Below are 26,672 nucleotides of genomic sequence, written 5' to 3' on the forward strand. Positions count from 1 at the left end.
ACATTTTTTCCAATTAAGGGGCACTTTAGCATGGCCAATCTACCTACCCATTGGGTTGTGGGGGCGAAACCCACGCAAACACGGGGAGAATGTGCAAACTCCACACAAACAGTGACCCAGGATCGAATTATCTCCCACCTGTAGATCACCTCACTCATGCACACATCACAGCCCTTATCCTTGTACAGAAGGTCACTAATCTGGGGCCTCGGTGCTGTGAGACAGCAGTGCTAATCACTGTGCCATCGTGCTGCCCCCAAGTTTAAACTCTTCGGCAGTCAAAGTGGCTTTTCCACTGCTCCAGAATCACCACTCTCCTGCTCGAACAATTGCTTTACAGCTTGTCTTGCTCCTCAATCCAATTCAAAATCCAACTATATACATACATTAAACAAGCAACTTTGAAGTTAAAAACCAGACCAGAGGGTTGCCTCAGTGGCACAGGCACTAGACAGATTCACAGACAAGGAAAAATCACACATCCAAACACACAATCTGTTCTATTTTTTTCAGCTGCCAGCATCTCTGAATAAGTTGATTAAAGTCTGCAGACTAACTTTAATCCTTATATTGAATAAAACCAACCACTTCCCAATTTCTTTCAGATACGCATTCAGAATATAATTCAAACCCGTTCCTAATTGTTAATTTAGCTTTTTTTTGTTGAAACACAAAAGACATATCTCCCCAATTTATATCTCAGTCATCTTTATCTATTGCTTGTTCCCCAAAAGCACACATCATACCTCTTTGGACGGAGACTGGAAACTCTCCAGACTGGAGATGCTAACCTCTTTTTCCTAACTTCTAACATTAAGATGCTTCCAGAGCACCAATTTCCACACTGACTTCTAAAACTTCATATACCAAGACTCACTAGTCTCTTTTTTTTTTTTCTCAGGATGGTCCCAGACTATCCAGAGCATAAATGTTCACACTGACCTCTTGGGAAATTCTAATTTCCACACTAACTTTTTCTAAAACTCATGTTTCCACAATGACTTCTTTGAAAACTCATATTTCCACACTAACTTCTTCTAAACTCATATCCCCCTCCCCCCTTTGACATAAAGGATCCCTCGAGGAGCCTTTTGTCTCTGGCCACCTTCACAAGGTGGTTTGAATATCCTTTCCTTCTTCCGGTTTGCTAATTTTTCCACTCACTGCTCATCGGTAGATACGGAAAGCACGCCGGATTTACGTCAATACTGACAAACGTATCGACTACAGGATGGTTAACGCTACCAAACAGTACAGGAGGGGGCGGGTAAACCAGCCACCATCTGGTGAGAGGAGCACTGATGCAACTGTGTTGCGCTTTTTAACCTCGAGGGTCCGTAGTCTACTTCTTGACCTTTGGGTCCCAGACCATTTCTAATTTACCCACTTCTTGGGTCACTTCTCACTCTGGGCTTTCTGCCATTTCTCTACTCTTAGGAGGAACTTCTTCACCGAAAGGGTTGTGAATCTATGGAATTCCCTGCCCAAATGAAGCAGTTGAGGCTCCTTCATTAAATGTTTTCAAGATAAAGAGTGCAGATAAACACGTGGCTGCAAGGATGGTGTAGGAGAGAGGGTTTCAGTTACGTGGATAATTGGAGCACATTCTGGGGAAGGTGGGACCTGTACAGACAGGACAGTTTGCACCTGAACCAGAGGGGCACCAATATCCTGGGAGGGAAATTTGCTACAGCTCTTCAGGGGGATTTAAACTAATTTGTTAGGGGGATGGGAAAACAAGCTGTAGTCCAGAAGCCAGTGTTGAGAGTAGTGAGGTACTGAGGAGGGAATCAAGGTCGCAGGAGTGTACCGGCAGACAGGAAGGTGGGTTGAAGTGTGTCGACTTCAATGCAAGGAGCATCCGGAATAAGGTAGGTGAGCTTTGGAGCGTGGATTGGTACCTGGGACTACGATGTTGTGGGCATTACGGAGACATGGTTAGAACAGGGACTCGAATGGTTGTTGGAAGTTCCAGGGTATAAATGTTTCAGTAAGAGTAGGGAAGGTGGTAAAAGAGGTGGGGGAGTAGCATTGTTAATCAAGGATAGTTTAACGGCTACAGAAAGGCAGTTCGAGGGGGATCTGCCTAATGAGGTAATATGGGCTGAAGTTAGAAATAGGAAAGGAGCGGTCACGTTGTTAGTTTTCTATAGGCCCCCAAATAGTAATAGAGATGTGGAGGAAGAAATTGCAACAGAATATGGATAGGTGTGGAAGTCTCAGGGTAGTTGTCCTGGGTGACTTTAACTTTCCAAATATTGACTGGAACCTCGAGAGGTCGAACAGTTCAGATGGGGCAGTTTGTGGACTGTGTGTGCAGGAGGGTTTCCTGACACAATATGTGGATAGGCCGGCAAGAGGTTGGGCCACATTGGATTTAGTACTGGGTAATGAACCGGGCTAAGTGTTAGATTTGTTTGTGGGAGAGCACCTTGGAGATAGTGACCACAATTCGGTGTCTTTCACTATTGCAATAGAGAGGGATAGGGCAAGGTTTATAATTGGGGAGGGGTAATTATGATGCTATTAGGCAAGAATTAGGGAGCATAAGATGGGAACAGAAACTGTCAGGGAACGGCACAAATTAAAAGTGGAACTTGTTCAAAGAATAAATACTGCGTGTCTTTGATAGGTATGTCCCGGTCAGGCAGGGAGGAAATGGCCATGTGAGGGAACCATGGTTCACAAAAGCGGTTGAATGTCTTGTCAAGAGGAAAAAAGAAGCGTATGTAAGGATGAGAAAACAAGGTTCAGTTGGGTCGCTTGAGGGTTACAAGATAGCAAGGAATGAGCTTAAAGAAAGGGCTTAAGAGAGCTAGGAGGGGGCATGAGAAATCCTTGGCGTTCGGATCAAGGAAAACCCCAAGGCTTTTTACTCTTATGTGAGAAATAAAAGAATGACCAGGGTGAGGTTAGAGCCGGTCAAGGACAGTAGTGGGAACTTGTGCATGGAGTCAGAAGAGAAAGGAGAGGCGTTGAATGAATACTTTTCTTCAGTGTTCACCAAGGAGAGGGGCCATGTTTTTGAGGATGAGAGTGTGATACAGGCGGGTAGGCTGGGGGAGGTAGATGTTCTGAGGAAGGATGTATTAGCAATTTTGAAAAACCTTAGGGTCGACAAGTCCCCTGGGCCAGATGGGATATATCCTAGGATTCTTTGGCAGGCAAGGGGTGAGATTGCAGAGCCTTTGGCTTTGATCTTTGGGTCCTCACTGTCCACGGGGATAGTGCCAGAGTGGCGAATGTTGTTCCTCTGTTCAAGAAAGGGAATAGGAATGACCCTGGTAATTATACGCCGGTTAGTCTTACTTCGGTGGTCGGTACGTTAATGGAAAAGGTCCTGAAGAATAGGATTTATGACCATTTGGAAAGATGCAGCTTAATCTGGGATAGTCAACATGGATTCGTGAAGGGTAGGTCTTGCCTCACAAATTTGATTGAATTCTTTGAGGAGGTAACTATGTGTGTAGATGAAGGTAGAGCAGTTGATGTTGTATACATGGATTCTAGTAAGGCGCTTGATAATGTTCCCCATGGTCGGCTCATGAAGAAAGGAGGAGGTGTGGGATAGAGGGAAATTTGGCCAATTGGATAAGTAACTGGCTATCACATAGAAGACAGAGGGTGGTGGTGGATGGAAAATTTTCAGACTGGAGACCAGTTACCAGCGATGTACCACAGGGATCAGTGCTGGGTCCTCTGCTATTTGTGATTTTTATCAATGGCTTGGAGGAGGGGGCTGAAGGGTGGGTCAGTAAATTTGCTGATGACCCCAAGATTGGTGGAGTAGTGGATGAGGTGGAGGGCTGTTGTAGGCTGCAAAGAGACATTGATAGGATGCATAGCTGGGCCGAAAAATGGCAGATGGAGTTTAACACTGATAGGTGCGAGGTGATTGGTGATTCATTTTGGTCGGAAAAATTTGAATGTGGATTACAGGGTCAACTGCAGGGTTCTGAGGAATATGGAGGAAGAGAGAGATCTTGGGGTTCATGTCCACAGATCTCGGAAGGCTGCCACTCAAGTGGATAGAGCCGTGAAGAAGGCTTATAGCGTGTTAGCGTTTATTAACGGGGGCTTGAGTTTAAAAGCCGCGGGGTTATGCTGCAACTATACTTGACCCTGGTGAGACCACATTTGGATTATTGTGGGCACCTCATTATAGGAAGGATGTGGAAGCATTGGAAAGGGTGCAAAGGAGACTTATCAGGATGCTGCCTGGTTTGCAGGATAGGTCTTATGAGGAAAGGTTGAGGGAGCTAGGGCTTTCTCTTTGGAGCGGAGGAGGATGAGAGGTGACTTAATAGAGGTTTATAAGATAATGAGGGGGATAGATAGAGTGAACGTTCAGAGACTATTTCCTCGGGTGGATGTAGCGGTTACAAGGGGGCATAACTATAAGATTTAGGGTGGGAGATATAGGAGGGATATCCGAGGTAGGTTCTTTACTCAGAGTGGTTAGGGTGTGGAATGGACTGCCTGCTGTGATAGTGGAGTTGGACACTTTAGGAACTTTCAAGCGGTTATTGGGTAGGCACATGGAGCACACCAGAATGACAGGGAGTGGGATAGCTTGATCTTGGTCTCGGACAATGCTCGGCACAACATCGAGGGCCGAAGGGCCTGTTCTGTGCTGTATTGTTCTATGTTCTAGTCACAAAACATATGGGACTCCCATCCTTCTGATCTCTTACATAGACACAGATCATAATACAGTCAAAGGTGAATACACATCTCAATTGATTAGTTTGTTGGCCACAAACAGCTCCCGGAATAATTGGGTGAATGGCTCCCACGTTCTGTGGAAGCCGTCGTCTGACCTCGGATGGCGAATTTGATTTTCTTCATTTGGAGAGATTCCAAGAGGTCGGACAGCCAGTCTGCAGCTTTGGGTGATGCTGCTGAGCGCCAACCGAACAGGATTCTACGGCGGGCGATCAGTGAGGCAAAGGCAACTGATGGCTTCTTTTGTCTGTTCTTCGTCCTGCTGCAAAGCTGATCACCTGTGTCTGGAAGTTCGTTACATATTCTTAGTCTTTGGAGTGGGTAATCACAGTCCATATAGCCCCAATAAAAAGTTTATGCCTCAAACTTAATGCTTTTCAGATGGCCAGTATCGATTCCAGCCGGGGCCTAATGTGACAGTTTCTGTTCCTGGCCTATGTGTGTCTTCTCAGCCTGTTTTCAGTACCACACTAGTGTTCCATATTTCAAGCAGACAGGGAATTACACAAACCAGAATGAAGCAAGGGCTTGGAAAAAAAAAAAGGGCTGCAGCAGAAATCTACAGAAAAGGGGAATTGAAGTCAAATGTATACGATAAATCAGTGCTCAAGTCGACCTGGCATATAACCGGGCCCAAAAATCATGTTGATGCACATACTAGGTGTAGAAGTTGAGTCCACCTTTTCAGCCACAATATACTATACACACACACATTCGTAGTCAGCCTCAAGTTTTCATCAACCAAATGCATATTTTACTTCTGATCTCTTAAAACTCGGTGCAAAGGATCGAGCAAGCAATATGGATTGTGTTGCAAAGATGCATTGGAACTCCACCATCTACTGTTCACCTCCAAGCCACACACCATCCTGACTTGGATCTATATCACCGTTCCTTCACTTGGGTCAAAATCCTGGGGCTCCCCTCCCAACAGCACTCTGGGGGTACCTACACCAGATGGACTGCAGGGTTCAAGGCGGCGGCCCAGCACCAAAGGCAATTGGGGATGGGCTATAAACGGTAGCCAAGCTCTACGCCCAAAGCCTGCATTTAAAAAAATTATTGGGGTTTCTCCGATATGTCCCAGGTTGCAAACAAGACCGGCAAAGTTTATTGTGCTGCCCACCTAGAGCAGGCGTGACTTCTCCCACAAAGCTCCAGAATTCTGCTTATTCCACGGGCATCAGGATTTAAATAGTTTTTCTGACTGCAAAGATCCACGGTTGTAGGCCATTGGAAATAGAAAGCAATTTCCATGGGTGTGAGCTCAAAACTCAACCTTTTGTGAAAGTTTATCAAGCATATTAACAATAAAAAAAGTTTTTATGGACATCAAGTGTGTCGCAGGAGCATTTATCCCTAAAAAAAACCTGACAACCTAGCCAAGTCAAAGAGGCATGTTTTGAGAATAAAGAGACAGAGAGGCGGGACGGTTTAGGGGGGAGATTTCAGAATTTACAGCAAGATTAAATACAGACTATATTAATCACTTGACTAACCCTGTAGCCACCCCGTAGTCATAATAGCATGTGGGATGTTTCTTCTTCAGCTACAAATCTCACAGCAAAATCAGCCAGATGTCCCAATCTGCTAATTGTTTCTGCCTCAGCCATTCCAGTAAATAGGAAAAACGCAGACTCAAATTTTAATTTCCCTTCATTGTTGACGGACATGGTGGGCAGCACGGTAGCGCAGTGGTTAGCACTACAGCTTCACGGCGCCGAGGTCCCAGGTTCGATACCGGCCCTGGGTCACTGTCCGTGTGGAGTTTGCACATTCTCCCCGTGTTTGCGTGGGTTTCACCCCCACAACCCAAAGGTGTGCAGGGTAGGTGGATTGGCCACCCTAAATTGCCCCTCAATTGGAAAAAATGAATTGGGTACTCTAAATTGTTTTTAAAAAAATTGTTGATGGACATTAACAGCAGCATGATCAATGAGTGGAAAAGGAATAACCGATAATACATGTTCCGCCCATTGGGTGCCTATCTCAAGTTAGCAGCACACAACTCACCCACCTGTCTTTCTATTTCAAAGACTGTGTCCTCACAATGAGGGAACCAACAGGAGACTGCCAACCAATGTAATTAACTTATGTTGTGGATGAGAACAGTCTGTCCGAGAAATGTGCACACAATAACAGAATGTCAGTATTTAAACTTTATTTTACAAAAGAAAATACAAAGATTTTGCACCTATCTTTGTCAAATTAAAAAAAAATAACTATAGGAACTAATTATTTTTCTCCATTATTCATGTTGAAATAAACACATTTACAAATATTTGTTCCACATTCTATTGTTGCTAAACCATGAAGTCCACGCATTGCAATACAGTACACAATTTTTTGCTTTACTGATCTGCATTCTGAAAGTGCCTCCTGTCACCAGTATACTTTAAAACACAAAGTCTGAATAGTTCCTTTTTAAAAAAACACATTTTAAAAGATCAAGATCCTGGATCAATACTTTTACTAACAAATATATTGGCCACACTTCCCTCTGGCCGGTAAATTAACCACTTCTCTAGGTTGTGAACACCTGACAGGGTAAACTAAATATTATTTATAAGGGAAGCGTAAATGCCATTAATAATAGGAATGGTTGAAAAATGCCTCCAAAGCGAATTGCAGTGATAACGACCTTCAGTAATTCAGTTAGAAGTCTTTGAAGTTGGCCATTTGGACTTTTGACCAGCTTTGATACATTAGTGCTGTTCTACAGTGAAACTCCCACTGTTTACCCCCCTCCACAGTGAATTTGTTTACCAGCACAAACGTGTTTGTACATCCGACTGAGACTCCAAATCTTCGCTCATCCGCGATTTAACAAGTTTAACCTCTCACCTAAACACATGTGGGTCCCAAAAGGTTAATGAAACACTGAATTCAGAGGCCACCAAAATGTTGATTTTGTGATGGCTAACATGAGAAGTGCATGTGTTGCTGTGATTTACGGGATGCAGTAACTCCTGACCAGTATTCTACAGTACGGTATAGCACCTTACTAAACATTAGAGAGTCAGAGCCAAGCAGAAAATATCCCAGGAAAGCAATGACACTTGAACAAAAAGTAGCAATCTTAGATAGACTAAAAAATGGTGAACACTGCTACCATGTTGGCCAGGGAATACAGTGTCAATGAATGTACATAAGGTTGTCTGAAAAAAACACAAGAGCCAGTGTTAGTGCTTCTGGGAGTCGTCCTGTCAAGTTAACGTTTGTGTGCAGGAAAGATCCACATTAAGAGGAAATAGAAAAGTTACTAAACGGGCAGGTAGAACACTAGGATCAAAGGAGGGCCACAGCTAACGGTCCAATCATTCGAAACAAAGCACCAGAATTGTACCAGCACGTAGAAAGTAGTAAAGAGAGTAGTGCTCATGTTACCAATGGTAACAGTGATGATGGCGTGCAGAAGGTGCCTTTCCTTCGACTTCCAAAGGATTGTCAGCCAGCACAGGATGGTTCAATCGCATTAAAAAAGCATTTTGGGGCAGCACGGTGGCCTAGTGGTTAGCACAGCTGCCTCACGGCGCTGAGGTCCCAGGTTCGATCCTGGCTCTGGGTCACTGTCCGTGTGGAGTTTGCACATTCTCCCAGTGTTTGCGTGGGTTTCGGCCCCACAACCCAAAGATATGCAGAGTAGGTGGATTGGCCACGCTAAATTGCCCCTTAATTGGAAAAAATAACTGGGTAATCTAATTTTTTTTTAAAAAAGCATTTCAGGTTGCATTATGTGAAGTTGGTGGGGGAGCAGCCGCAGGAGTTTCCCAAGGTGCTTCAGGAATACATCGAGCAGAATCTTTCACACAGATGAAAATGGGCTGTTCTGGAAGAAGCTGCCAAAATGAATCTACATTTTGAAAAAAAAAAGAGAGCTCTTGGTTTTAAAGCAGCAAAGGATAAGTTGACACTTCTGTTGTGTGCCACTGTAACTAGTTTAATTTAAACCAATGTTGGTTTACAGGTCAGATAAACCTCGAGCTTTTAAAAAGGGAAAAAATAAATCTCATCTGCCTGTCTTTTGGAAGGCTAACAGAAATGCCTGGGTTACATAAGTAGTATTTGAAGAACTGGTTTGTGGATTGCTTTCTGCCAGAGATCAACACTTAGCTGAAGGAAAATAACCTGTCTTTCAAGGTCCTATTAACCATCAATAATGTACCTGGGCATCCATGTTCTCCTTGAAGAGAGCCATCCAGATGTTGACATTGTAATTTTACCCCAAATGCAACCTCACTTAACCAACCAAAGGAACATAGAATTTACAGTACAGGAGGCCTTTCGACCCATCGAGTCTGCACCAGACCATGGAAAGAGTACCCTATTAAGCCCACACCTCCAACCTATCCCCGTAACCCCACCTAACCTTTTGGACACTCGGGGTAATTTAGCAAGGCCAATCCACTTAATCTGCACACCTTTGGACTTTGGAAGGAAACTGGAGCACCCAGAGGAAACTCACGCAGACACAGGGAGAAAGTGCAAACTCCACACAGACAATCACCCAAGGCCGGAATTGAACACGGGTTCCTGGAGCTGTGAGGCAACAGTGCGAACAACTGTGCTACCGTGCCGACCAGGAGATTATTGTCTCATTCAAGGCTTGCTACACCGACAAAGTTTTAAGCACACCCTCTGGAATCAGACCCTTCAATCATAGTCTGTGATTGCTGGAAGGAATTCAATATCCTCACAGCAGTCAGCTTAATTGAGGACTCATGGGATGATGCTAGAACTTCAACCATAAATGCCTGTTGGAAAAAGGTTTGGCCTGAGGCTGTGAATGATTTCAGAGTTCCCCAATGTGGATGTTGAAGTGGCCGGGATTGGTGAGCTGGCAAAACGCGTTGGAGGGAAGGCATGTGAAGGCCTGGCCACAGCCGAGTGGATGAGTTGCTTCAATCTGAGAAAGGGACTATTTGCAAAAGAATTGGTTGACTGAAGAAATTAAACAAACCAAAACAGAAGCCGGAGCAGGAAGAAGAGCCTAAAAAGGTTCAACCCACAACCAGGATGATGGCAGATTTCAAGATCGGCCGAAGATTGAAAAAAACAGACCATGATACAACATGGAAAGAAGCCTCGTCTTTTGGTAGAGCAATTGATAGTTGTTGCTCCTGACCGAGAACTTTACAAAATTGAAAAACAAAAGGTGAAGCGCTCAAGGGCAACGTTGTTCTTTTTATCCACATCAACGCCTGCATCAGCCACATCGCTCACTCCACTTTCAAGTAAAGTATCTGTAACCATAATTTGCAATAGGCAAGTTTTGCACGGTTGTTTTCTTGCATTGCCAAACAATTGTGGCAGCAAAAGTGTCTCAAAAACATCATTTTTATTACCTCTCTTCCTTTAAAAATGTCACATTTGGGCTGGTTGGAACCTATCTAATTCACTCCCATTCTAAAGTATGTTTGCTGTTTGCTATTTCATCCATTGTGAGAATGGAACCCCCACAAACGGTGGGACTTTTATGCAAAGTGTTAAAGTACCGCTTCTTAAAAGTATTTATCACAGAGCTATTTGCCCAACAAGTAATGCTGCAACTCAATGGAATAATGCATTTGTTTTAATTTCAGTTTGTGGCAAATGGACTGTAATTTTGTGACTATGCCAAAGGGACCGAAAGGTAATGCAGTTACTGTGCTTCATTATTCACCTTACAATAACAGTTCTTGTCACTAGTGCACAATCATGCCTCAATCCAAGTAATAAGCTGGATCTATCAGATGGCAGCGGGTGTAGAAGCAGTTCTCAATGGCAGTTCCAATGGCGGGGTCTCTGCCGTTTGCACAGGACTCTGCTTAAGACTTTCTATCTTCTCCGTAAGTTGAGTATATAAGTCCTTCACTGCTTCTGCACTCTGTACGCAAATTTAAAACGGAGCAAGTGTTAAGGTCAAGCATAAACTTGTTTTTATTTAAAAAGGTCTATCATATCCCTTTTAATACTCATGCTTGCTACCATGGCAGGATCCAATTGCAATTTGAATACCTGAATCTTTTTGCTTCTATCACCGTTTCAGGTGAATGATTCCGAACATTTATCACTCTCCACAGATGCTGCCAGACCTGCTGAGTTTATCCAGCATGTTTGGTTTATAATTCAGATTTCCAGCATCTGCAGTATTTTGCTTTTCCCAATCATTTATCTGAGTGAGGACATGTCCATTAATTCATTTAAATTTATATCTTCTTCCAAAACACATCAGCTCACCCTCTCCAACCACAAATTTGTGAAGTATACAAATCTACACAACATCTTCCTTTATTAAAAAGAAAAATCCAAAGCCTTGGGTTTCTTGTAGCCTGAAAAATATACTCTTGCAGTACTAGTTCTTACAATCTAATCAATATTTTCCCCAAAGTTAATCCCAGGCAAGCTTGGTTATGTAGGGATACAATCAGGCTTTAAAGTAGCTTAATCCCTTGCTCATGCTCATTTATCCATAGTACTGTTCTGCATCTCATTTCCCTCTTGCCTCTCATATATCCCGCTTATATCTCATCTCTGATCTTTACACAATTACCTCACCTGCTTGGTAGGTTCGAGTGTCTTTTGCAGTGAAACCATTTTTGTAGGTACCACTTTATGGTGAAGATACAGCAGTAGGCGAAGGATATGTCTGTGCACATTTTCTTTACTGTAATAAGAACATGAGTCCAGATATTATGGTCATTCCAGAGGATTAGAAAACGAAAATGTTTGTTGCCATTTCAAGAAGCAGAAATTTGTATACATAAATTCTAGTGTTACAGCTGATCATTATCTCATTGCTGTTCGTGTGCGCCTTCTGTGCATGACTGCCTATTTTACTCTAGCAACTACACTTGAGAAATACTGATTGACTGTAAAGCACTCTGCAATATCTTGTAGCTGTAAAATAAAAAGCACTATACTGATGCAAGATTGCGTAGAGCAGTTCTGTTGTTTAGAAGACAGTTGTTAGACCACTTCTGGTACAAAGAATTTCAAAAAATACAGCTGCTTTACTTCTGCGAGATCCAAGCTCCTGACATAAAAAGTACAGGCGTGTACTGCTACATCAGTATCTTCGAGTTAAGTCACAATTTAATTGTACTATTAAGCCTTCCCCCCACCCCCCCCCCCAACTTTATCAGACCATTCCTCACTTTGTTCACTGATAAAAATTCAAAATAGACAGAAATAACATGACTCAGGTTCTTGATTCATCTCACAGCATTTGTTGAGATATTGGGCAGATTACAACACTCTCTGGCTTGGAATCATTGGTAATGCTGAACCCAAGGAAAATTCATTCATTCATGTGCGCTCTGCCCGAAGGCCTTGACTCATTCTCTACTGATGCTTCACCCTGAGCCTTTTAGAACACAGAACAGTACAGCACAGTACAAGCCCTTCGGCTCACGATGTTGTGCCGACCACTTATCCTAATCCAAGATCAACCTAACCTACACCCCTTCAATTTACTGCTGTCCATGTGCCTGTCCAAGAGTGGCTTAAATGTCTCGAATGACTATGACTCCATCACCTCTGCTGGCAGTACATTCCATGCACCCACCACTCTCGGTGTAAAGAACCGACCTCTGGCATCTCCCCTATACCTTCCTCCAATCACCTTAAAATTATGTCCCCTCGTGACAGTCATTTCCGCTCTGGGGAAAAGTCTCTGGCTATCCACTTTATATGACAGTTTTTGTCAGTGGTGGTTCACCATAGCTTTCCACTCTCAGGGCAAGGAGGCAGGCCCCAGTCTACCTCAGACAGAATGGGAATTGAATCTTGCTGGGGGTGGTCTGAACCCCATACTAGCCATTTAGTCAATGGAGCTAATGGTGACCATCCCTCCCACCCCAAAAGGAAAACATCCAGTATCAAAATTGTCACACAAGTTTGGGTAGCATGGTAGCACACATAGCTAGCACTGTGGCTTCACAGCGCCAGGGTCCCTGGTTCAATTCCCTGCTGGGTCACTGTCTGTGCGGAGTCTGCACATTCTCCCCGTGTCTGTGTGGGTTTCCTCCGGGTGCTCCGGTTTCCTCCCACAGTCCAAAGACGTGCAGGTTAGGTGGAATGGCCATGCTAAATTGCCCTTAAGTGTCCAAAAAGGTTAGGAGGGGTGATTGGGTTATGGGGATAGGGTGGAAGTGAGGGCTTAAGTGGGTCGGTGCAGACTCGATGGGCCGAATGGCCTCCTTCTGCACTGTATATTCTATGTAAGTACTTTACTGCAATGAAGTTACTGCGAAAATTCCCGAGTCGCAGGTTCGGGTACACTGATGGGGGAATTCAGAATGTACAATTCACCTAACAAGCACATCTTTTGGGACTTGTGGAAAGAAACCGGAGCATCCGGAGGAAACCCACTCAGACAAGGGGAGAACGTGCAGACTCCGCACAGACAGTGACCCAAGCAGGGAATCAAACCCGTGTCCCTGGTGCTGTGAAGCAACAGTGCTAACCACTGTGCTACCGTGCCACCCATGCTTAGGTTAATTTTAAAAAACGTTAGGTTAATAAAAAAATGACAAGAGGAGAATGCATTAACATATGTTAAAGGCATACTTTCTGATGAGTCCACATTTCACCAAATAGCACCCATAATCTTGGAAGATAAAAGCTGTTGTCACAGAAATATATTCCAAGAATTTTCTATTTCACTTAAATTGTCTGAAAACCTAAAATAACAGCTCAAATTAAAGAACAAAGTTATCTTTACAAGATAAAGTGATGAAAGCTATTAGTCAAACACTGAGAAATAAGGGTTGGGGACTATTGATTTTCTATAAGTAAATTTCACTCAAACACTAGGTTAATAAAATGTAAATGTCACCACAGTCCCAGAGGACCATAGGCTGCTCTTCCCTTTGAGAGCTGACTGGTGGTGATTTAACCTGAAGGTCATCACACCTCAGGCAAGGTTGAGAAGGTTGAATAACCTTAGTCGGTATGGGAATTGAAGCCACGCTGTTAGCGTTGCTCTGTACCACGAACCAGCCGTCCAGCCAACTGAGCTAAACCGACCCCCACTGGGTTAATACCAAGCTTGCCAAAAACGTCTGGTAGAGAACTGTAAACCACAAATCTTTTCTCATTTCATTCTTGGAATTAACATTACCAGAAAATAAAGGTGGGGGACAGAACGGGTGAATGTCTTTGTGCACCAAGGAATTATAGAAGAGTAGGGAAATTTAACAGTGGAACAAATTTAAAAGCTTTGTATCTAAATGCACGAAGCATTCAGAACAAACTTAATGAGTTAACGGTGCTAATCGAAACTAAAGGGAATGATTTGATGGCGATTACTGAAACATGGTTATAGGGAGACCAGGTCTGGGAATTGAATATCCAAGGGTACGCAGTATTTCGGAAAGATAGACTGAAAGGAAAAGGAGATGGCGTAGCCCTGCTGGTGAGAAAGGGGATCAGTGCTGTAATGATAAATTACACAGCACTGGAGATCAAGATGGGGAATCAGTCTGGGTAGAAGTAAGAAATAGCAGAGGGAAAAAGTCCTTGGTAGGAGTAATCTATAGGTCCCCAAACAGCAATTCTGCAGTGGGACACAGTATAAAACAGGAAATACGGGGGCTTGTAAGAAAGGGACGACAATAATCATGGGTGATTTTAATATGCACATAGACTGGAAGAATCAAATTGGCAAGGGTAGCCTGGCGAGTTCATTGAATATATTGGAGATCGTTTCTTGGAACAGTTTGTTGGGCAACCAACCAGGCAGCAGGATATTCTGGATTTGGTATTGTGTAATGAGGAGGGGTTAATTATTGTCCTCATAGTTAAGGATCCTCTCGGGAATAGTGATCATAGAATTCAAAATTCAGTTTGGGGGGCAAGAAAGTGGAGTCGCACACTTGCATTCTGGAATTAAACAAAGAAAATCACATGAGGACAGATTTGGCCCGAGTAGAGTGGGCAGGAAGGCTAAAAGGTAGGACAGCTGATGAGCAGTGGCAGTTATTTAAGGAGATACTCAATTCCTCGCAACTAAAATATATCCCAGTGAGGAAGAAAGATTATAAGAGGGGTAAAAAACATCCATGGCTAAACAAAGAGGTCAAGGAGAAAATAAAGACAAAAACTAAGGTATATCATATTGCAAAGGCCAGTGGCAGGCTGGAAGATTGGGAATGTTCAAACATAAACAAAGGGGATACTAAAAAAGTAATAAAAAGAGCCAAGGTAAATTACGAAAGAAAACTAGTACAAAATATCATAAAGGTTAGCAAAAGCTTCTATAAGTACATAAAAGGGAAGCCTTGTGGATAGCACAATTGCTTCACAGCTCCAGGGTCCCAGGTTCGATTCCGGCTTGGGTCACTGTCTGTGCGGAGTCTGCATGTCCTCCCAGTGTGTGCGTGGGTTTCCTCCGGGTGCTCCGGTTTCCTCCCACAGTCCAAAGATGTGCAGGTTAGGTGGATTGGCCATGATAAATTGCCCTTAGTGTCCAAAATTGCCCTTAGTGTTGGGTGGGGTTTCTGGGTTATGGGGATAGGGTGGCGGTGTTGACCTTGGGTAGGGTGCTCTTTCCAAGAGCCGGTGCAGACTCGATGGGCCAAATGGCCTCCTTCTGCACTGTAAATTCTATGATAATCTATGAAGAGTCACTAAAGTGAACGTTGGACCCTTGGAAAATGAAACAAGAGAGTTAATAGTGGGGAACACAGAAATGGCAAAGATGCTAAATCAATAATTTGCCTCGGTTTTCACAGTGGAGAACACTAGTGCCATTCCTATAAGAATGGGCAATTCAGAGGTAATAAAAAGGGAGGAACTTAGAACAACCAACTGCAATCGGAATACTCAACCAACTATTGGGATTGAGGGCAGACAAATACCCCAGGCCTGATGGCCGACATCCTAGGGTGTTTAAGGAAGTGGCAGCAGAGATAGTAGATCGATAGATTGTAATATTCCAAAATTTCCTGGACATGGGAAAGGTTCCAGTGGATTGTAAAAATGGTAATGTAACGCCCTTATTCAAAAAGGGAGGGAGGCAGATTGTGGGGAAATTACAGAGCTGTTATTTTAACTTCTATTGTTGGGAAATTGTTAGAATCAATTATCAAGGAAGTAATATCAGAATTTGAAAAGTCAAAATGCTATCCACCAGAATCAGCATGGATTTATGAAACGCAAATCATGTTTGGCTAATTTGCTACGTTCTTCGAAGATGTAACAAGCAAATTGAATAATGGGGATCCTGTAGATGTAGTATATCTGACGTCCGGAAGGTGTGTGATAAGGTGCCGCACAGAAGGTTAATTCACAAGGTTAGATCACATGGGATTAGGGGTAATTTATCATCTTGATATAGACTAGCTGGCGGGCAGAAGACAGAGTCGGGCTAAATGTTTTTTTTTCTGGGTGGCAAGATGTAACTAGTGGGGTGCCACAGGGTTCGGTCCTTGGGCCCCAGCTATTTACAATCTATATAAACGATTTGGAAATAGGGAATAGACGTTTCTATAGCCAAATTTGCAGCTGACACAAAATAAGTGAGACAGTAAGTAGCAATGAGGAAATAAGAACCTTACAAATGGATATGGATAGGTTCAGAGTGGACCATAATGTGGCAGATGGAGTTTAACATAGATAAGTGTGAGGTCAAGTATTTTGGTCAGAAAAACGAGAAGTCAAATTATCTAAATGGGGATATTTCTGGGTGGTCCGTTGCAGAGAAATCTGGAGGTCCTTGTTCATGAGACACAGAAAACTAACAGACAAGTATTACAGATAATAAAGAAATCAAATGGAATGTTGGCATTTATAGGTAAAGGAATAGAGTATAAAAGTAAGGAAGCGTTGTTGTAACAATACAAGGCGTGAGACCACACCTGGAGTATTGTGCACAGTTTTGGTCCTGTTATTTGAGGAAAGATTTGGAGCCATTGGAGGCAGTTCAGAGGATGTTCACTAGGTTTATTCCAGAGATGAGGGGTTTGTTGTGTGAAGAGAGATTGAACAGTTCAGACCGATATTCTCTACAGTTTATAAGAATGAGGGGAGAGCAAATTGAGACATGCAAGATGAGAAAAGGTATGGATAAATTAGATGTGGAGCAAATGCTTCCTCTTGTGGGGAATTTTAGAATGAGAGGTCATAAAAAGCGGTAGCAAATTTAAAACAGAGTTGACAAGAAACTACTTCTCCCAAAGGGTTGTGAATCTGTGGAATTCGCTACCCCGGAGTGCAGTGGATGCTGGGATAGTGAGTAAATTTAACGAGAAGTTAGACAGATTTTTAATTGGTAATGGGCTCATAGAATGCCTACAGTGCAGAAGGAGACCATTCAGCCCATCGAGTCTGCACTGACCCTTTGAAGAGCTACCCATTTACATTCCCCTGTCCACCCTGTCCTCTCCCTGTAACCCCATAACCTAACCTGCACACCTCTGGACACTAAGAGGCAATTTAGCAAGGCCAATACACCATACCCGCACATCTTTGGACTGTGGGAGGAAACCACAGCACCCAGAGGAAACCCCACAGACATGAGGAGAATGTACAAACTCCACACAGGCAATGACCCAAGGCCGGAATTGAACCCGGGTTCCTGGGTTGAAGGGTTATGGAGAAAGGACAGGAGGTGGAGTTAAGGGCAGGATGAGATTAGCCTTGATCGAATGGAGGAGCAGACTCAATGGGTCTAATGGTCTAATTCTGTTCCTATATCTTATGAACTTATGAAGATCTGGAACACATTTACACTGATGGGAGACGTGAACACACCTCGTTTCAAAATCTGAGATCAGTTTGTGAATTTACTAGAATACAAACTTAACTGTTCTCCCTCATTTGCGTTGAGATATTCCTAAATATTCTATGGCAGCTACAGCCCTTCTTGAAATGCAGTCTAGAAATGTGTCCAGATGTACAATTTACATTTTTTTACCTGGAGAAAGTTGTAAGGATGAAGCCGTCAAACAGTGCAGTACAGAACTCTTCTGCAGAAAATTCCTCCATCAATAATGTTAAGTGGCTGGTAAATAGGTGCAAGAAAATATCGCTAAATGCCATGTCATTGTAGGTTTCCACTGTAATGAAATACAAAGGACAATTAGTCATCTCAATACAAGTTGCAGTGCTGCAGTTTAAAAACCAAATTCAATTTCAGGAGGAAACAGAAATCTACAGAAACAGATTATGAAAAACTATAATATTTGCTTTAGTTAATAAATATTCAAAATTATAATTACTTTTGAGCTCTAACATGAATTTAAATAATAACTGGAGGGCTTTAATCATGCACCATAATAGAAGAACCTACCTTCCTTCCTGTTACTAATGGAAAATGTCTGAATAACACATATATCAGTGTTGCAAAACCATAGCAAGTCTTGACACACAATTCAATGGTGAATGGAAGTTACCTACTATATACAAACTATGGAGTGAGGATACCCATCTCTTTCCCTTAGATTTATGTTTATGATGAACAAACCAGACCTACTCCTGTTGACTTGAAAATAAGGACAGAACCAACATTTATTTTATAAAACAAGTTTAATACTAGCTCTTACACATGTAAATTTTTAAAAACATTTTCATTTCACACAATGGGTAAAGGCACTGCCCAATGTGGCACTAAGCCACAGGGATTGAAAAATGACAGGCTCAATTCCAGGGTTAGCTGATCTGATAAGGGCAGCACGGTAGCATAGTGGTTAGCACAACTGCTTCACAGCTCCAGGGTCCCAGATTCGATTCCCGGCTTGGGTCACTGTCTGTGCGGAGTCTGCACGTTCTCCCCGTGTGTGCGTGGGTTTCCTCCGGGTGCTCCGGTTTCCTCCCACAGTCCAAAGATGTGCAGGTTAGGTGGACTGGCCATGCTAAATTGCCCTTAGTGTCCAAAATTACTCTTAGTGTCGGGTGGGGTTGTGGGCTTGCATAGGGTGCTCTTTCCAAGAGCAGGTGCAGACTCGATGGGCCGAATGGCCTCCTTCTGCACTGTAAATTATATATGATATGAACTCATCTTGATCAATGGCTGGGATGTGAAAATCGGCATATTAGTTATGGTCAAAGACCTAAAAGGAAAGCCAGGGTTTCCACTTCTGATTAATATCCACTGTTCACCTTGGCAAAACATGCATGCATGGAAATTGGCTTGACTGTGATGCCCTCCATCGTGCCAAGATTTAGTTTCCAGGCTCATACATGCAGAACAGAAACTGATAAAAATACTTCACTGTGTCAGTGGAACTGTACTGCAGTTGACCTGTACTGCAGTTGACACCTTTAAAAAAAAACTTCCATCACCAATCTATTTTTTAGTCTCTGCATTGAATTCACAGACGCCAGTCTAGATGTCTGTCGCTATCACTGAAAGTTTAAACATCACTAATAGATCATCTGATGTTTTGACCATGGAAATTTAGGATGAAGCAAATTTGGTTCAGTATAATAGTAATGCTGTAGGTATTTGTATGGAAATCTGAGGATACTGGAGCGACTGGAAACATTAACTCTGCGCATGTCTCTACATTCCTGCTGAGTAATTCCAGCATTTCCTATTTTTATTTCAAAACACTCTCCACAGCCACATCCCAAATTTGGAAGGGCAAAGTCTATTTTACTGCTGGCTGCTTCTCCACAGTTGGAGTGGGTATAACACAAAGATGTCCCCCCGTTCACCATTATATTTTACTGGAATCCTTGTCAGTTTTACAAAAGTAGTCATTCACAACTCACCCCAAGAGTTAAAACTCTGAACACTGCTAGTGTCCACTACAGTACAGTCAGAACATGGGTACAGAGAGACTTAGATGACACGTGACCCGTTTCACTCTGAACCACGGGATGTACATCATGTGTTCATTGATACAAGTCAATTTTTGATTAAATTTATGTACGAGTTATAAAGCTGTGTGGTAGAGCTGGTGAAATATTTACTAAGGAATTTTTAAACAAACCCCCTAAAATAATTGCCCTGCCACCAGTGCAGTTACTCACCCAGTGAAGGTAGCAAGCGGAGAATGGCATTCTTGTTCCTCTGTTTCGTGATATGCAGTACATAGTACAGTGCGATTTCACAAGCAACACGATTCTCCAGAATGAATCTAGCAATGGAAGAAACCCAAAATGATTGTTTTGCCTCCAGTTATTTTGATTAGAATGCAGCATGCGTGATAATAATAATCTTTATTGTCACAAGTAAGCTTGAGCTACAGTATTTTGTTTTTGATGCATCATTTAAATCTAATTTATACTTCCCACTTTGGACCCTATATGGCTCAAGTGAGGAAAATTTATTCTGACAGGACGAGGAACCGCGCTGTTGCATGCCCTGTTCACAGATGGCAGAGTTGACCTGTAGAAGATTCTGTGCTGGAAAATATGTGGGATAATATTTAAACCTATTGTTGACAAGCCTGTAACAAGTGATGGCAGCGAGTGCTGTTCCTGTAATTGCTTCACAAGATATTTATGTTCATTTTTCTTTAAATATTCACTATTCGGTCAGTTAGCTCAACTGATTAGATTTGTTTAATTCGTTCAGGGGGCATGCCCTTGAACTGATTGGTTTGCCAGATCATTTCAGAGGGTTTTTAAGAGTCAACCACATTGCTGTGGGTCAAGTCCCATGTAGGCCCGACATGGCAAGGATGGCAGATTTCCTTCCTTAAAAGGCCAGGGGTCAGTGAAGCAGATGGTGCTTTACGGCAATCGACAATGGTTTCGACTTTCAATTCCAGATTTTTACTGAATTCAAATTTCACCATCTGCCATGGTGGGATTCAAACCCCAGTTCCCAGCCCATTACCCTGGGGCTCTGGATTACTAGTCCAGTGACAATACCACTGTGCCACTACCTCCCCATGGTAGAGTGCAGTGCAGAATGGTGCCAACAGCCTGGGTTCACTACCTGTACAATGAACTGTGGTAGTCCTACCTCCTTACCCCACACTTGATGTGGGGTAGTGCCTCTCAAGCTCAAAATGTCTCTCTCATGGAGATGCCTATAAGCCTCATGCACCATGGTAAATTACCTTACCTCTGCTATTCAGGGGGTGGGAGTAGATCCCATTTATGAAACTGTAATTTTGTCACTGAGAAATCATAATTAACTTTATGCTTTGCTAACTTTGTAACTTGGAATCAAGAAGCCAAATTCCAATCTCCTACAATATCCTGTCCAAATTCTTCATGGCAGTGTTAATGCTCTGTTAATATTATTCAATACTTCATAAACTGCTCTCATGAATTTATGTATTTCCAAATTCAAGCAGTAAAATTGACTCCTGGACAATGACGTACTTGATGAAAGATTCTGGGAGAGTGTTGGGATACAAGTTTGCAGCCTTCTCATCAGTTGGCAGTTTTTGGTCCACGTTGAAACTATGATCATCGACCACAAATGCCATCAGATTGGGCAAGAACTTAGTGATCAGTTCTATCTCCTATAGAAAGATCACAGACAGAAGTGGCTTATGTTTACAAAATAGCTTCTTACTCTTTGAACATAAATACAACTAATTTAGACCTTATTCAATTTATTTTTTCACCCATCCATTTGCATATTTAAAAACGATAATAAATTACAGGCATAGAATAATATGTTAAATGTATGCGCTCTGCTAACGCCGACAGACTTGTACTGTTGAGAATTTGTGGCCGATTTTCAGGCCATGTTAGCCATCAGCGAGAATGGAGACGCAGGCAGAAAATCCCACGAGAATCAGAAAATGTGATTATCACCTGTGAGATCACGTTTTCTGTTTTTTCCACCAGTGACCGCAACAAGGTTCACACAAGTTAAAAGGCGGGAATCTCATTTCAATATCTTTACCGAGCTCCCCCCACCACATGATCTCCCCCCTCACTGAATATCCGTATCACGTCAACTCATTTGCAACAGGTTCTGAAAAACCTGACACAGTCAATGAGATCCCCCCCACCGGGGGCACAAAGGTAAGTATAGCCCCCGGAGGGAGAGGGACATGCCTTGACCCTGGACTTTCTGCAGAGCCCCACAGGGGGCGCGGTTTGCATTATGTTTGTTGAGGGAGAGGAGCCCCCCAATGCTGATGCTTGTTTTGGGGTGGGTGAGAGCATGTGCTGATGGCGGTGGAGGGGATGGGGAAGAGATCTCCGATGTTGATGGTAGCTGGAAGGGGGAGGGAAGGAGTTTTAAAGGGCGCACCGATCTATGTGGAGCTGGCCTTGCTGGCTCGTCAGGCCCTTCCCCACCACTGATGCGTAAACCACGCCCACTAAATAATTTTTTCCAGAGTGGCTCCACATAAAAACTCAACTGTGCAGCTGGAGAGTTAATAATAATAATTATCTTTATTGTGCAGACTCCGCTCAGACAGTGACCCAAGCCGGGAATCAAAGCCAGGTCCCTGCCGCTGTGAAGCAACAGTGCTAACCACTGTGCCGCCATTTCAGTCAGAGCCTGACACTCTGAAAAGATATGGGAGAATTCCACCCGTTGGATCTTGCATGCAGTCTTACATCTAAACATCTCAGCACAATCAGGTTAAAAAGTGATACTGTGATAAATTAGTAAACATGAAATGTGCATCACAAAACCATACATTCTCAACCATGTAACGTAGCAACAATAGAACTAACCTATTACCAAATTAATAAACAGGCAAAAAAATTGATTCAATGAGCAAATACTGCTGAAGTTCATGTGTGAATACTGGGTGAGTGGAGCCACTCTAGGATGTACAGCTCTCATGGTTAGCCGGTCAACAATTATACTGAACAGCTACTGAGGTGCTGCACTAGATTTCCCCGTCTGTAAAACTAGACCACGAAGGACAATTAAAAGAAAAAGGTGTGGATGAAAGGAAATAGTAAATCTGTGACGTCAGATCTGTGCAGCAATTTATCAGCAATAAAACAAATAATAGGTTTGAATGCATTAATCGTCAGGGTCAATATTCGTCAGCCTATTTTAGGCCATGTAAAACTATTTACTCCACCAACAGTTGGGCAGACCTGCGCTGTTAACACCCTCTAAAGGAATTTGCCTGCACTGCTTATCATCAACATATGTTGAGAGGATAAATGTGAGCAGTTACCTTTTTGAAATCTTACCTCTACGAGAATGCAATGCAAGTTAAAAGGAAACAAAATGTTTTTTTAAATGTAAAAACAAATAAAAAAAGTGTTCCAAGCGGCAGCTGGGGGCACTGACATGAACAGCAACAACCTGACTTCCGAAAGCTCGATCATGACTGCTGTTGCCAGAGCTGCTGCACCACCTTAGCCATGAACAATTAAGTGATTAAAATATATTCCTTATATATGTATAAATATGGAAGCTTTATTACGGAGGCTTTCAATTGCTGCTGATCAATGAAGGATTTGTAATTCTTCCTTCTGGGTTAAATAATGAAAAGCCAGTGTAGAAGTGGTAACATAAGCCATATTCGCAAGGCAGGCAAAATAAAATACAATTTGTGAAGTAAATTCATTGTTTCCCCCCCCCTCCTATTTTATCCAGTGTTCCCTATTGACCTACATTCCAGACAGTTCGCCATGTGAAATGCCCTTTCAGCTGCTTCATCCTTTATAAGTAGGACAGATAAATAAGATAACAAATACAAAATAATGCAGTTATAACTACACTTGATAGCGACAGATAGCGAGACAACAGATAGCGCTCTGCAACATGTCTCCCTTTCATAACTGATAACAAGCCAATGCATTTTTGCTGAGTGAGGCATCCAATTGCTAACCGTTTTTAAAATTAATTTACGGAATGTGGCATGGCCGGCTAGGTTTGCATTTATTGCCCATCGCAGATTGTCCCCGAGAAGGTAGTGGCAAGCTGCCTCCTTGAACTGCTGCAGTCCAGGTGGGGTAGGTGCACCCACATCACTGTTAGGAAGGGAGTTTCAGATTTTGACCCAGTGACGGTGAAGAAACAGCAATATATTTCCAAGTCAGGATGGCGGCTTGGAGGGGAACTTCCGGGTGGTATAGATCGCGGGTTTGGATTGTGCTGTTGAACGAGCCTTGACGAGTTACTTCAGTGCATCTTGTAGATGGTACACACTGCTGCCACTGTGTTGGTGGTAGAGAGAGTGGACATTGGAGGTGGTGCCAATCAAGCAGGCAGCTTGGACCTGAATGGTGTTGAGCTTCTAGAGTGTTGTTGGAATTGCACTCATCCAGGCAAGTGGTGGATATTTCATCTCACGTCTGACTTGTATCTTGTAGATGGTGGACAAGCTTTGGGAAGTCAGGAGGTGGGTTTCTCACCACAGAATTCCCAACCCCTGGGTGCCCTTGCACCCACAGTATTTATATGGCTAGTCCACTTCAGTTCCTGGTCAATGCTAATGCCCAGGATGTTGACAGTAGGGGATCCAGTGATGGTAATGCTATTGATAACTAATACCATTATGAAATGTAGTAGGCTTCCTAACTTACCATTTTTGGCTCCTTGAACACCTGGCTGTCAATCATATCCCAGGCCCCTTGACCAAGTGATAGCATACGCAGCAGGAGGAGAAGGTCTGGGCTGTCCTGTTGAATTCCACAATTAGCCTTCATAATCTATTAATCTCAAGACACTTTAAAAAAAACTAGATTTTGGAGGAATAGACATCTATCTTGCTTTTTAAAAGTAATATTCAACCAAATCAGACTAAAATGTTACAAAAATGTCAAGCAATGCAGAATGCTCTAACTTGCAGACAATAACATGGATGCTTTCAAATTATAACAACACTTGTATTTATGCAACACATTTAACATAAAAGTGTCTCGCGGCACAAGGCAGGAGTGTAAGCTAATAAAAGCTGATGGGGAGCCAAACAGGACTTAGAAGAGGCTAACTAAAAGCCTGGCCAGAGATAGGTTTTAAGGAGGGTCTTAGAAGGAGCAAAGGGAGACGGAGCAACAGAGCAATTTAGGGAGGGAATTCCATAGCTCAGGGTCTAGACATGAAAACAATCATCCCGCCACCACGCTGCTCTGAAAATTAGCATTTTAAGTACACAAGAAATGCTTTGCTATCTCAGTAAGGAGTTCAAAGTGATTTTAAAAAATGGCTGAAATTACACAAATAGGAACATAAGATAGCCACAACATGGTCCTGAAAAACAAATACTTTACAAGGTAATGTGATAACCAGTAAATGCAGCAAATATGTTTTGGCAACAAATTGAAGGTAATTGTAACTATTACAATAAAGATGAGTTTATTTTATTTAGCACTTTTCGTTTTCACACATTGGTCTCACTGTTATGGCAACTTTTAAAATGTCAAATAATTACAAAGAACTACAAGTAATTTGATATTTTGTTCAGTAATTATTCAAACAAAAAAAGTGTCCACCGCATCACAAGGCCTTGCCTTCGGCTCAAGTTCAACTTCTGAGAAAGCCGAATTTAAACACTTGGACTGAAATCAAGTATTGTGCAAATTGCTGTCAGACGGGATGTTAATTACACACTCGGGCTCAATAATCCCTCCGAGCTCTTGCCGAAGCTATGAATTAAAACCAAAACAGCAGCCTATCACACAACAGGGTGCAAAAGGCATCTTTACAAGACAGTAAAGGACATTTTCTGCTTACAAATATTAAAACCATCACCAACACTGAGAACACGCACGAACAGACTCAAAAACAGCTTCTTCCCCACGGTCACCAGACTCCTAAATGACCCTCTTATGGACGGATTTCATAAACACTACACCCTGTATGCTTCATTCCGATGCCAGTGCTTATGTCGTTACATCGTATATGTTGTGTTGCCCTATTATGTATTTTCTTTTATTCCCTTTTCTTCTCATGTACTTAATGATCTGTTGAGCTGCTCGCAGAAAAATACTTTTCACTGTACCTCGGTACATGTGACAATAAACAAATCCAATCCAATACAATCCAACATCTGTATTGTAGGAATTAAAATCCGGAAACAAAAGATCAGACCTTTTTGTTTCTTTGAGGAAACATATATTCTCTAATTAGCATTTTTCAACAAGCCTTTCTTTCCATTATTGTTAAAGCACCCGAAAACAAACATTAGATCAGAATAACATTGGACATACCCAGAACACTACATAATGATCACTCCATTTTGCGATTTGGGATTTTTAATTATCTGAGAAAATTGACTCAAAAAAAAAATTCAAACGGAAGATCACAGTTCTCTTTCAGGCACTGAACGATGTCAAAAGGTCATGTCAACATCAGGCATTGCTTTATCCTGTTCAGGGAACTAACTGCGTGGAACTGCTGAAGAATTTTAAGTGAAAAACTGGTGAAATAGCACATCGACTTCGGATGCTAGCCTGTGAGTACTTACTCTGGGTAACGCATCCTGGCTCACCAGCTCCTGCAGGTTTTTCACGGTACTCAACGCCAGAGTATTTATTGCAAAAGGGTCGCAAAGGATCATCGAGAGGTCACTGCAAAAAGAAAGTGTTACCCAAGCACTCCAGTAACAAATCAGATTGCACCCATATAAAAATGGACAATTGTTCGCTGGGAGATCACTCACCCTAAAACCTGCTCCTGTCCCTTCTTAACTCCATCCAAAAAACCCTGCAATTCTCGAGCTCTCTTTGCATCCACGAATCTCTCTCGGATGCAAGCGTCAAGGCACCAAGTAAACTGTAAACGGAGAAGTCATTTTAAAAAATTTCAATTTGTTTTTTTTAAGATGGTTGTTTAAGTTGCAAAAACAAAAATACTGCAGCTGCTGCAAATGTAAAAAAATAAATAAAAACGCTGGAAATGCTCAACAGGGCTGGATGGCAGCATCTCGGGAGAGATGATCTTTCATGTTAAAGGTGAGTGCACACAGCAACACAGAAAGCTCTAACTGCACAGGAGGAAAAGATCCTTGCAAAATGATTAGGATTGCAACCCAAGGCATTTTTATGTCACGGTCTCTCTCTATATTAGGAATATGCTTTTCTTAGACTTGAAAAACATTAAAATAATTGGTTAGGACACAGATGAAAAGCTA

The 26,672-nt window shown here is 42.5% G+C and overlaps 1 protein-coding gene across 1 annotated transcript in view; it reads right to left on the minus strand.

The window, feature by feature from the left end:
• Window positions 1-6,869: 6,869 nt before the first annotated feature.
• Window positions 6,870-26,672, minus strand: part of nelfb (negative elongation factor complex member B) — a 35,741-nt gene continuing 15,938 nt past the window's right edge. The window contains exons 6-13 of the mRNA XM_072488292.1: window positions 26,202-26,314; window positions 26,007-26,109; window positions 24,124-24,219; window positions 20,989-21,131; window positions 19,684-19,790; window positions 17,624-17,765; window positions 11,263-11,371; window positions 6,870-10,591 (exon numbers count right to left, since the gene is read on the minus strand). Of these exons, the coding sequence (XP_072344393.1) occupies window positions 10,454-10,591; window positions 11,263-11,371; window positions 17,624-17,765; window positions 19,684-19,790; window positions 20,989-21,131; window positions 24,124-24,219; window positions 26,007-26,109; window positions 26,202-26,314 (951 nt within the window). The 3' untranslated portion in view covers window positions 6,870-10,453. The remainder of the gene's footprint in view (window positions 10,592-11,262; window positions 11,372-17,623; window positions 17,766-19,683; window positions 19,791-20,988; window positions 21,132-24,123; window positions 24,220-26,006; window positions 26,110-26,201; window positions 26,315-26,672) is intronic.

Source organism: Scyliorhinus torazame, chromosome 22, assembly GCF_047496885.1.
Source record: "Scyliorhinus torazame isolate Kashiwa2021f chromosome 22, sScyTor2.1, whole genome shotgun sequence".
NCBI classification, from domain to species: domain Eukaryota; kingdom Metazoa; phylum Chordata; class Chondrichthyes; order Carcharhiniformes; family Scyliorhinidae; genus Scyliorhinus; species Scyliorhinus torazame.